Source organism: Ictalurus punctatus, chromosome 22 (assembly GCF_001660625.3).
Source record: "Ictalurus punctatus breed USDA103 chromosome 22, Coco_2.0, whole genome shotgun sequence".
Lineage (NCBI taxonomy): Eukaryota > Metazoa > Chordata > Actinopteri > Siluriformes > Ictaluridae > Ictalurus > Ictalurus punctatus.
In genome coordinates, this window is record NC_030437.2 from 1,447,477 (window position 1) to 1,460,000 (window position 12,524).

Here is a 12,524-nt window from a genome sequence, read left to right on the forward strand (position 1 = left end):
CAGTTGCAAGACTTACTAGCCGATACTGTGATGAAATTTTGGGCTTCTTGGAGACTTCTTTTTGCATCAGATGGGCTGTTCTTGGACTGAATTTACTGGGACAGTCCTGGAAAAATTGGCAGTCATTTGAAATCTGCACCATTTGTAAATGATTTTCATTATCGGGGAGTGATTTCAAATAATTTGTACATCTTTTTAAATCCCTTGCCAGACTCATAGGCATCCACAACCTTTTTTTTCTGAAGGTCTTACAGAACTCTTTAGATCTTGGCATGATGACATCACACACCCCAATAACAAACAGAATACCAGACACTAGATATGAGAGGAGTATAAATAAGATGGGTTCCTCCTGTACTCCTTCAGTAGGTTCTAATTACTGGGACCCAATCACCACCCAAGGTGTGATAAATGTAGGGGTGTACTTACTTTTTCCATGTGACTGATCTGTTTGTTGTTCATTTAAATTGTGAAAATTACTACAAAATGCCAGTTTTATGTGTCATTTGATAGTGTATCACCTTTATTAATAGGCACTGTTTCAAAGAGGACCAAATGTTTGCTTGTCCAAATGTGTCTAAAAAACCAACAATTTCCATGGGGTGTACTTATTTTTTCACATGACTGTATACTATAGCAGTCATACAACCAGCCTTGTAAAATGATATTTATTAACTGGGACAAAACACATGAATCACCAGAAAGATTAATCTTCAGCTGTATTCCTTAAAATATCACTTTCCCCCTTATAGTCCCCTTTCTATCTGGTGTTCATGAATACAAAACTTTACTGCATCTTTCTTCAGAAAAATGTAGACTTGTTACATAGTGAACTAAACGAATCAGATGCTCTCTCCGATTAATAACATTAAAGTGTAAGTGCTACAGGTAATGAAACAATATTGGGATTGTGACAAATTTATAGGTTACTGACCACACCCCCTACACACATATAAATCATCATTTGATTTGCCTGACAGACAGTTTCCTCTCTCTCTCACCTCATACACAACTGAAATGGTTCACTTTACGACTTTGCCTTTGTTTCTCTGCACCGTTGGTAAGTGTTTATCCTATTTAATTGGATTATTCAAAAAAATAAGTATTGTAGAGACCTTTAAGATCTGCATTTTGTCTGAATATACACTACTGATGCTGGCACAATAAAACTTCACAGTATGAGTTACTTATGGCATTACTATCTGTTAATGTCCTTTGTAAGCTAAAATAAAACAATTAAAATCAAAATATTTAAACTGCACAGTGTCTAGTGTTCATTACAGTCTTGTTTATATGAAATGTAAATAAAAAAAACATTTATTTAGAAATATTCTTTAGAAAAATATATTCTAAATGAGACATTTGTTTTATGGGTTGCAGGTTTTATCTCAGAGACTCTGTGCTCTTTATCTTTGGAGGCAGAAGCTGGAGATAACGTCACTATTTGGTGCCAACATGGTCTGACTGATACAGATAAAATCTACTGGTTTAAACACACAAGTGATTCAGTTCCACTTCTTCTAGGGTGCAAACAGTTTAAGACATCAGCTCCATCACCAACGTGTTACTTCTTTACTGAAAGTGAGAGAATAGTGATGTCTGTTCATGGCAAGAGCACGTCTCTCACAATCACTGCAGTAACCGTCTCTGATACAGGACTGTATTACTGCAGCTTCATGAAACTGGACCAATTTAACTTTAGCAACTCGACCTCTTTACAAGTGAAAGGTAAATACATATAAAGTGAATAATTGCAGTAATTTGATTGAGATGACTGAGATTGTAAAATAAATATTTCCTTTTTCAGGACATGATAAAACACTTTCTAAGGACACAGAAAGAGCAAATGGTTTGTCATTGCAATGGTTATAAATAAAAATAATGTTTACATGATTGTAGATGTTCAGCTCCATTTATAAATTTTTAAATATTATTTTGTTTAAGGTAATTTGACCCATTTCCAAGTTTCAGTCTGTTCTGGTGTGTTCTTCATTCTGTCCATGATACTTGCTCCGTTGATCATGATTCTTCTCGGTGTCCTGATTTTCAATTTACTGAAGCACAGAAAAATGCACAGAGGTAAAGTTAAACTGTCAGATCTTCAGTTTAGTAACGTTCCTGTGTTCTAACTGTAACAAAAAAAATCTAATATATAATGGTAAATTAGTAAAACTTTGTGAAGGTTTTACATTTCTCATATGTTTTCTCTCTAGGTGATAAAACTGATAGACAAGACGATGAGGTAAATCTGAGGATACAAATTTCAAACCAAACAAAATAAAAATGAAAGGCTTTCAGCTGTATTACGGTGTGGCTTTGCATTAGGTGTTGGACTGATTAAAGCAACTGCCTTTTTTGCTCATCTGTAGTGAGGGTGATAATATTGGAGGGAACTGTATATAAAGGAACGCTTTGAATTCTCCTTGTAGCTTATGTTGAAAGAAGTTTCCTTCTTTGCAGCAGTGAAACAGCAAAGAAATCTGACATATCTTCTGTTTCACTGCAGGAACAAGAGTCTGATTCAGTGAATTATGCTGCTCTACACTTCTCTAATAAGAAAACCAAGAGGCCAGGGAGACGCAGTCAAATGGAGGATCCCCACGTTATATATTCTGGCATCAAACAATGATTTAGCAATACCGAGGTAACATGTATACATAATTAAGCATGTAATCTATTGTTTATTAATGGTGAACAATGTTCAGGTGATTTAGGAAATGGGATTTGTTTTATGCTTTCATCATAACAGAAAATACATTTATGATTTTTTATTCATGAATTTATGCATAACGACAATATGGTAACTGTGTAGATCTGTGGTAGAATTGATCGATCAAAATTATATTACGCTAATATTTGCAGTGACTTTATTTTAATGCCTGTCAATTTGGTATTCAATGTAATAAAATTCACCTTCAGTAAGAAGCGTTCTTTTTTGCCTTTGGGATATAGAAAACCACTTTATTAATGATAAAGATGACAAAAATTGGAGTTTAATGTTATGTGTTGCCTAGTTTTGTGAGTCAGACCTCTGGCGTTTACTAGAAAGTCTGGTACATTTTATTAATATACATTGCCAAGAAACAGCTACTTTGACAGGAAGACGCCATTTGACAGTAACTGCAGCCAGTCAATCACACAGAAAACTCTGGGCTCAGATTTTACCCTGAGTATTACTTTTACTTACCTGTTACGTATTCAAATTCAAATACAAATACAACAAATAAAACAAATAAGTTTTAAAGTAGTAAATCCTTTGTCAGTCTAGCGACTGAATTTAGACTTTAAAACTCCTCTAAAAAGCTCATTGAGTCACAGGGGGCAAAAGTTTTTTTTTACATGGTGCAATGCATGGTATTGCTGTTCATTAGTGACATCCAGAAAATGTTACACACTAGAAACACACAACCTTCGTTGGATCTGGAGGTTGAAATTAGATTATTTTCCGGTTTCATAATTGAATTTTATGTTTCAGTAATTACATTCTCGTATTTGTAGATTGTGCCTTGATGCACGCTAATATCACTTACACAGGGCTGTAAACAGAGGAAAAACTATTTCTTTCTTATGCCATTATATCTATCTCAACTATTTGAATTTTGTATATTGGACAAATTGTAATACACTATCAAAATACTTAATCAAGAAATATGAAAAATATTTTTATGCAAATAAAAAAAATTGCATTATCTCCTCATTCTCAAAACCTCTCAAAAATATACGACTGAAAAAGGTATCTTCTAATTAATTTTATTTAATTGTTGGGTTACATTTTATTTAAGTGGTGTAAAGTTTTTTTAAATAAAATTTTATTTTTAATAAAATAAGAAATATAAATGAGTAAAGTGTGCAATATTTTCTTCTTACGGTTACTGTTACTGGTATTACTGTACATACCACTACTATACAAGTCTTGTATTTCTCAGTCATATCTTTATTCATGAGTATTCATGATTTAAGTGTTGAGTGCAGTACAGACTACTGCATGTAACATGTCCAATTTTTTCTGTTTTTTCCCTAATCATAGTTCCTTTCAGGGAATTAGGTGGCTTAGCGGTTAGCACGTTCTAGCATGTACTTTCAGGAGCACGTTTGCCTCACACCTCCAGGGTCCGGGGTTCGATTCCCACCGGGGAATGTCTAAAGTGTCTGTAGTGTATGAATCGGTGTGTGAGTGTGCATGTGATTGTGCCCTGCGATGGACTGGCACCCTGTCCAGGGTGTACCCTGCCTTGTGCCCCCTGAGATAGGGAGGAAACCCCCGCAGCATGGGGAGAACATGCAAACCCCGCGCACACACAGGGCCATGGCGGGAATCGAACCCGACCCTGGAGGTGTGAGGCAAACGTGCTAACCACGTGCACCCTGTTTACCAACATGTCTCTATTATTCATCAATCTTGGTGCAAATATAAATTTTATCAAATCAGATGAATCTCTCACTGCAAAATCACACTGATAGTTTCACTTAGCCTATGTGTAAAGCTCTTTTAAAGCACCAGACACAGAGCTAATACAAACAGAGGGAAGCCCATGTGTCTCTTGGTGTTTATTATACGTTTGTGTATAAAGTATTTTAATAGGATGTAAGATTAACGCTCATTGAACAACGAGCATTTAGTGTGGGTGTGTGCAGAGGAAGAAAAAAAAACATCTCGTTGTTTATTGGACATTATCATGCTGGGACAGGTTTGGGCTTCTTAGTTCCAGTGACGGGACACTATAATGCTACAGCATACAAAGACATTCTATACAATTGTGTGCTTCCAACTTTGTGGCAACAGTTTGAGGAAGAAACACATATGGGTGTGATGGTCAGGGGTTCACACACTTTTGGCCATATAGTGTATGTCTGCAGACTACAGACGTAGTCTTGGATTTACATCCCAAGAGGATGGCTACCAGCAAGTGAAGGGATTAGAGGTAGGTTTAGAGAAGATAGTCAATATTTCAGTTGCACCCCTTAGAAGCTGTACCACCTCTTTGGAGCTGGCTTCTGGATGCAGAGATACATGTCTCCTACTTTCTGGCAAGCTTTCTATCTTCAATCTAATGTAACAGAGTAAGCAAGTAGATTTTCATTAAAATACCTTGAAGGATGATCATTTAAGGACAATAAAAAACAGTTTTATGACATATATATATATATATATATATATATATATATATATATATATATATATATATATATATATATATATATATATATATATAATTTTTTAATCATTATATTAAAGCTACAGTACTAAACTTTTGCCTCTCTATCGCCATCTCTGTTTGAAACATAAAACTGCAAGTGATTTGAGGAGTTTATTTTTATTTATTTATTTATTTATTTTAACGTGGGTTGTGCTTCGCCACTGCTCCTTTGCGTGGATGAATCTGATGGTTTGAGGTACACTTATCAAAGTTGCCAGTTCCGTATATAATAAATGACTTTGGGCTTCTTTTTTTCTGAAGTCACTTGAAAAATATGGTTTTTCAAGTGGTTTCTTGTTAGGGATATGGTTTCTTGTTAGGAAAATCTGATAAGCAACACTGTCTGCTCACAGCCTCACAATAATATCAGTGCTGCAGTGTATTTTATCCTCCCACAGTTATTACAAGTTTATAACAACAAAACAAGCATACCAAACTCATATATACTAGTAGTAGCAATGGTTGTAATGTAATCTCTTTGTCCAGCTCTCCAATCATATTCTGCTGCAGCTGATCAGAGATGAGAGGATAGTGCTTGTCCTCCCAATAAACTTTGTTGTCGTTTGATGATTTTTTAAAATTAAATAAATTATGTTTTTGCTTTCAAACTGCGATTGGTTTCAGTTTAATATGTCACAGGATCATTTATTGAGTCTGTTTGCACTGAGGCCATAACAGGCTATAATAATATTGGGTTTGTTTTTGATGCTGCAGTTGCTTATTTGGAAGATCAGCTGTCCTTCCTGTCTCCCTGTAGCACCGTCTCAGGTGTCTTACATTACAGACATTACAGTTTATTGCTCTGAACACATCTGCAGTCCTCATGTCTCCCTGCAGCAGGTCTTTGGCATGTTCACACAGGTGAGCAGGAACCCTAGGCATCTTTCCTCTGGTGTTTTTCACAGTCAGTAGAAAGGTCTCTCTAGTGTCCTAACTTATTGTAACTGTGACCTTAATCACCTTCCACCTGTACACTATTCATGTCTTAAGGACTGTTCCACAGGTGCATGTGTAATAATTGTTTATGGTTCATTGAACAAGCATGAAAAACATCATTTAAACCCTTTCCAGTAAAGATCTGTAAAGCTTGTTTGGATTTTATAAAATGATCTTTAAAATCCAGTTTCCTGAAAAGGGGACGTTTCTTTATTTTGCTGTTATGAGTGGACCTCATAACAAAGACTTGAACGTGAAGCCAATATGTCACCGAGGCCCTCTAGTGGCTGGCTGCAGTAAAACAATTTAACCAAGCTGATTCTTATGTTAATGAATGGTGACTGAGCAAAACTTTCATTTTAAGTCTCCACAAATTCTTTTAGGGAATAGAGTTATCATTTTTTTAAATTTAACTCAATATGTCCCTCAAATTTTTTTCCTTATGAGTGTGGCTTTTTTTAAAATTAGTTATTTGGTGATTAATAAAATACTATGATGGTCCCATGAACACACATTTCCAACACATAGCCGAAGCTCTTGACAGTTCTGTAGCAAAGCCCATTGTTCTGCTGTAAACTATTTTAACAGACCCTTAGCAGGGAATTCTTCACAGTTTTTCTGGTATGTTGCTAATTTTTTTTTATGTCTAAGCTAGCTCGTTGCACTGATATTATAACTAGAAAACCACCATGAGTGAACAAAGTGACGGCATAAACCAAGGCAGCTAACACTAGTTAAAATTGATAACAATCTATAGTTTACTGAAAGACATTAGTGAATACTCAAATTATTGAATAATTAATAATACTGTAGCCTACTTGTCACTTTGAGTCAGCTAATGCGCTGTTTTAAGTTGCACTTCATCGTGAACGCACGTGCAGAGGTGGGAAGAGTAGGCAAAAATTCCACTCAAGTACAAGTAAAACTGCTGATAAAAATAATCAGTCAAGTAACCGTAAAAGTAATAATGTTAATAATTACTTGAGTAAGAGTAATAAAGTATCCGATGAGTAAACTACTCAAGTAGCACGTTGCTAGTTACTTGGGGTCTGATTAAAATGAAAGGAAAATCCTGAATCTCAGACTACATGGAGCACTGTAAGTCACACCTCTTCCTCAAAGTCTGTTCTGTTCTGTTTATATGATATAAAACCTGGGTTCAAGATGAAGCAGCACATCCCAGTCCTGTGATGGGTACAATAACACACAACCTGTCATTTTCAACACAAAATCTCACTCACACACCACAAAAGAAAAACATTTTCCCATCAGTTGACTGTCTTTACTTTCACATGTTAACAACAATAACTTTTCAGCATCTGCATTTAAATAAGACAACAGAGAACAAAAGAACAGACTATGGAACAGAACAGAAGAGAAAGTGTGTGTGGAGAGAGAGAGAGAGAGAGAGAGAGAGAGAGAGAGAAAGAGAGAGAGAGAGAGAGAGAGAGTGTGTGTGTGTGTGTGTGTGTGTGTGTGTGTGTGTGGGCTGTCCTGCCTCAGTCAACATGTTCTATTCTTCCCCCTCTTCGGCCATTATCTTCCCGGACCGAGGCGCTAAAAAAGTGAGCGGTTGTTGTGCATGCATTCAGGCCCCAATACATTCCATTTAGGATCCAAATAGTTCACAAAAAAACAGTAAATGCGTTCATTAGAGCAGGGGCTCCCAAACTTTTCCAGAGCAAAGGCCCCCCAAATGGCATTAACATTGACCGAGGCCCCCCTTTTGCAAGATGTCTTTAAAACACATTAAAAATACAGACTTCTGAATATATCCCCCTTTTTATTAATAATTACATCTTACATCTTTACATTACATAACATTAGGAATTGATTGTGTGTGTGTGTGTGTGTCTGTTTGTCTGAGAGTGAGAATTTATTTTTCACACCAAATTGTTGAGGTCCCCCGGGCGCCCCCTGGCGGCCCCCACTTTGAAAACCACTATATTAGACCAAAGCACAACAGTGCAGTATTACAAACTACAAACAAACAGATAACTTAAAAATCCATTGACATCTCCAACCTGTTGTTCTCCGACCTAAACAATCAGACAGACTGATTAAGAAAAATGAACAACTGAACAGACTCATTAAACCCGTCCAAAAGGGGGAAAGTTTTTCAAATGAGAACAGTGCATTACTGAACCAGGTTATACGTTACACAACAAACGCAATTTACGCTATTTAAAGCTTCATCATCCTTGCCTTTTCTTTGGCAAATCTGGTGACTACCTTGTCCTTGTCAACGGCAGTTTCCTGTTCGATGCAGAGCAGTGCTAAATTTGACAGACGCAACTCACCCATGCTTGACCACAAGTAACTTTTGGTGAGTTTCAGTCGGCTAAAAGTCCTCTCTGCCTGTTACTGTTCTAAAGGGAAATGACATATGTAAACACATTGCAACGCACAATTTAGTAGCCTGCGATGTAATGATAGTTTCTTAGCCAATTTTGTAATAAAATGATCTGGAATGGACAGTATTGTTCAGGATCAGTATCGTAACTCATAATTATCCACGTTTTCATACTCAACTTTATTTACACAGAAAGGGCAAAGTTGAGAGCTTGAAGAACCAGGTGATTCAGGATTTACAGGAGTTTTCAATAGAAACATTGACAAATAGTTACCCGTATGACTGTATTGTCCTTCATTTTACATCACTGATCCTGGGAATGCCCACGCAAAAAACCAAGTATTCTGCGCATGTTCGGTGACCTGTATTTTTTTTCGGAAGGGGGCGTCTTTGCCACACCTCCAGAAACGCCCATTGTACGTTGCAGTCTGGAAACCCCTGGAATTTAGTGAATGCCACTATAAACACCGGAGACCGGAAATGTAAAACAGGCTTCCAGTGTGAGCCAGGTGAGACTTCCTCGTTCAGGAAAAAGGTGGAAACAGGGATACTAATCAAGGGGGAAACACAGATCAGGTGAGTGTGATTAACAGGAGGAATAGCATGTCACATAACAAGGTCATGTGATCTAGTAGCTTAAAACAGAAAGTAAACGTTCAATATATTTAATATTCAAGATGCTGCACTATTTCTAGGTCCCTATTTAGATGTAAACAAAAACTGCTTTTACAAAAGGTCAGATTTTTCTCATGCCTAATCTCTTTTATTGAAGCGTATATTAGCGTATATATTCAGATGTCACTCCAATGGATTTGATCTAACAGCTCATCAGGTTTTGCATAAACTTGTGGAGTCTGTGTGAGCTCGAGTGCACACCGTCTTTAAAACAAAAAGAGGACATACCAAATACTCTGAAATTCATGTAAATATTTCAGAGATTAGTAGTTGTGGTTGTGGTTAATAAATCAGAATACCATCTATGTATGCAATTACAAACTTGCCTAGCACGTTGCAGAGCACATCATTAATAAGTAATTTAAACACTGAAGAAGCACAAGAGCGCCTGTTTGGCATTTTTTAATTAATTCTTGAAGTAGCCAGAGGTGGTGCTAAAGACCGTTTTCCACTGGTCCCCTTTATGGATGTGGATCAGGTTATAAGCACTGTGCAGGTCCAGCTTAGTAAATGTCTTGGCATTGCAGAGATGTTTCAGTGCCGAGGAAACCAGAGGTAATGGATAGCGGTACTTCACTGTGATCTGATTTAGCCTCAGTAATCAATCGTTTGACGGCAAACAAACACGGCTGCATCCGAAATCACGTACTTACCTACTATATAGTAGGTGAAATACATGTATCTCGGCTACTATATAGACGGTACGTATGCGATTTCGGACGCAGCCCATGGCTTCAAGCAGTCGTCTATTAGCACGTATAGCATGACAAATAAATAAACACACTTAAAGAAAAATTAAAAATGAAACACCCGAAACTGTATACAGTACCATAACGAAGAAGAACGTTGGACGGCGTGGCGTGGGGATGTAGTGATATAACATGTAAAACGGGAACATGAAAGGAATATTCTAAAAGCAACTCGAAAACACCTTAATCAGAATATTGTCTCATTCAGAATAAGGTCAATAATTAGATTACTGCTGTCCGTGTAAATGTAGTCGTTGAAAACAGGAAACAAAACAAGAATAACGACATTGACGGGACAAAAAGACAAAAACATGTGTACATAGACTCAGTGTCAAGATGATACCTCCATAATAAAGCTCCTCAGCAGACCTTAGTACACTTTACAGTCATCTAGGTCTCTATAAAATCTTTCCAGAAAAGCGATATCATTTTGTCTTTGTAGTCCATCAACACATTAAAGTAAACTATTTAAAGAACTGGATAAAACTGCCTTCTTTACTTTTCCAGTCCAAGAATAACAAAGCTTGGAGTATGAGATAATAAAAAAAAACTTTTTAGAAGTAATTTTGGGATTTTGGAAGCAAGAAGATGCCTTTGCTGTATCTTTTGTGTCCTGTAGAGAACACAAGAAATAACAAGTTCCATCCATCCATCCATTTTCTTTACCACTTTTTCCTACACAGGGTCGAGTTTATTATTACTAATAATTACAGCAGTATGTATTTCACTGTGATTCAAATGCATTTATGGATGTTACTCTAGAAGCTGAAAAACAAAACAAGAAGTCGCATATATTAAGCAATATAGAAATACATCAGATTTGTTATTTTAGACGCTTCATGAAACATAATGGCTATTACATAAGAACTGAAGCTTCAGGTTCAGTCCACAGGCTATGCAGATATGCATGCTTACTTTACTTCCACTTTCAGGCGAAACCTGTATGTTTCAGTTCTTCTAGAAAATGATGACGCGGCCTGAATCCTGAATTCTCATTGGTCAAATGTAACTTTCACAGCGACTCTTTTCCGCACAGCGCGCGAGCTGCTCGTCTTATGGAAAAGATTTGCCGAAAATATTAAAACTAAAGCTTTTTGTTTTTGGTAAACATTTGTTTATTTAGGACAGTAAGATGGAGCACGGCAGAGCGCTAATGAACATTCTGCTGTTTCTCACATATTCTCCTCATCTTACATCGGCAGGTGAGTTTAGAAACATAAACCAGACAATAATGAGCAAACTGCGTTATATAAATGTTTGTCAGTGTTTACATTAGATTACGTCTATGTAAATAAATTACCTCAAAGTAGTCTAGTGCAGTTCGATATTACGTGTTTTTTTAAATAAAATGTTTACCTGAAGCGTGTTTATCAATGTTACTGCAAGCCTCTACGCAGTCTTCCATGACTAGAGAAACACAGATCTGGTCTTCAAACATTGTTTTACTTACTTTATATTGTTAGTAGAATTGTTAGAAGTTAACCTTTTATATAGTTTTATAATTATGGTAAAACACGGTACACTCTAAAACTGGCTGCGTTGAAAACACCCCAGATTATCTGTTTTTAACCAAAGGGCTGGGTAACTATTGGACAAAACACGCGTTGACCCAACAAGGCTGCTATTATTATTATTATTGTTGTTGTTACTATTATTATTATTGTTATTGATGTTGTTGTTGTTGTTGTTACTATTATTATTGTTGTTGTTGTTACTATTATTATTGTTGTTGTTATTATTATTATTATTATTATTATTATTAACTACAACAATAATCAATATCCTATGTTTATTGCTGATGATATTTTATTATCAGAGCTGGCAAGCATTACACATTTTGCGTAAGCGCTGCAAAAACATCAGAATACACTAGTGTTAGAGTGTAAAGGTGTAATGTTTATATGAGAGTTGAAGCCGAGAGTGTGTGTGAGACCCAGTCACTTCCTTTATTATAATAATAAATACCACCTGTTCATCAGCGCTCACTCATGACACATAAAAAAGGGGGACCACATATGAAAAGTACTGTAGGTCTTACACTGTTCACCAGATTTGGATGTAAATACCCTCACATCCAATAACTTTGAGGTCATGTTCACTATTTCATCTCTAATATACTGTGCTAAACATCTAAATTAGCAATAACTTTGCCTATGTTCAAATATTTATGTACTTGAATGTATTTAACACAATAAATACCTTCACTGCATGACATAAAAGTGACATCTTAAGTTTAATACCGAGCTTTCATACTGTAATAAACATCTAATGATCTACATAGCCAGTCTATCTAACTCAGCTGGTTAATGGCATACTGTACATCAGTTATTTACTCAGTTATTAGGTGAGGGAATTGGATTCTGAATTTGGCCAAATTTATATAACAAACTCTGACATGAAGGAAAATAATACATTATTAATTACATAACGTCTATTTGTTTTACTTTGTGTGGGATGAGTGTTACTAAAACAATGTAAACTTTTACAGTGACACACTCTCTGCAGTACTATTACACTGCAGTCACACCAGGAATAAATTTCCCAGAGTTCACGCTTCTCAGTCTGATGGATGGAGAACAGATCGAGTATTATGACAGCAACATCAAGAAAGAT

At 36.2% G+C, this 12,524-nt stretch overlaps 2 protein-coding genes across 3 annotated transcripts in view; both read left to right on the top strand.

Moving 5' to 3' along the window:
* The first annotated feature begins 491 nt into the window (after positions 1-491).
* On the top strand, positions 492-2,918 carry LOC108255440 (T cell receptor alpha variable 4). 2 transcript variants are annotated; one of them, XM_017451386.3, is made up of 6 exons: positions 492-1,060; positions 1,381-1,728; positions 1,808-1,849; positions 2,066-2,079; positions 2,214-2,242; positions 2,507-2,918. In XM_017451386.3, exons 1-6 carry the CDS (start codon positions 1,018-1,020, stop codon positions 2,526-2,528), a joined length of 498 nt encoding a protein of 165 aa, XP_017306875.1. In that variant the 5' UTR covers positions 492-1,017; the 3' UTR covers positions 2,529-2,918. The 2 variants fall into 2 exon arrangements, with proteins under 2 accessions (XP_017306875.1, XP_017306873.2); XM_017451384.3 differs by having other exon boundaries at positions 496-1,060; positions 1,945-2,079.
* A 7,995-nt stretch (positions 2,919-10,913) lies between these two features.
* The window catches only part of LOC108255434 (BOLA class I histocompatibility antigen, alpha chain BL3-6), a 7,466-nt gene continuing 5,855 nt past the window's right edge, over positions 10,914-12,524 (top strand). The window contains exons 1-2 of the mRNA XM_053674388.1: positions 10,914-11,113; positions 12,400-12,524. The exon at positions 12,400-12,524 is cut by the window's right edge and continues 142 nt beyond it. Of these exons, the coding sequence (XP_053530363.1) occupies positions 11,044-11,113; positions 12,400-12,524 (195 nt within the window). The 5' untranslated portion in view covers positions 10,914-11,043. The remainder of the gene's footprint in view (positions 11,114-12,399) is intronic.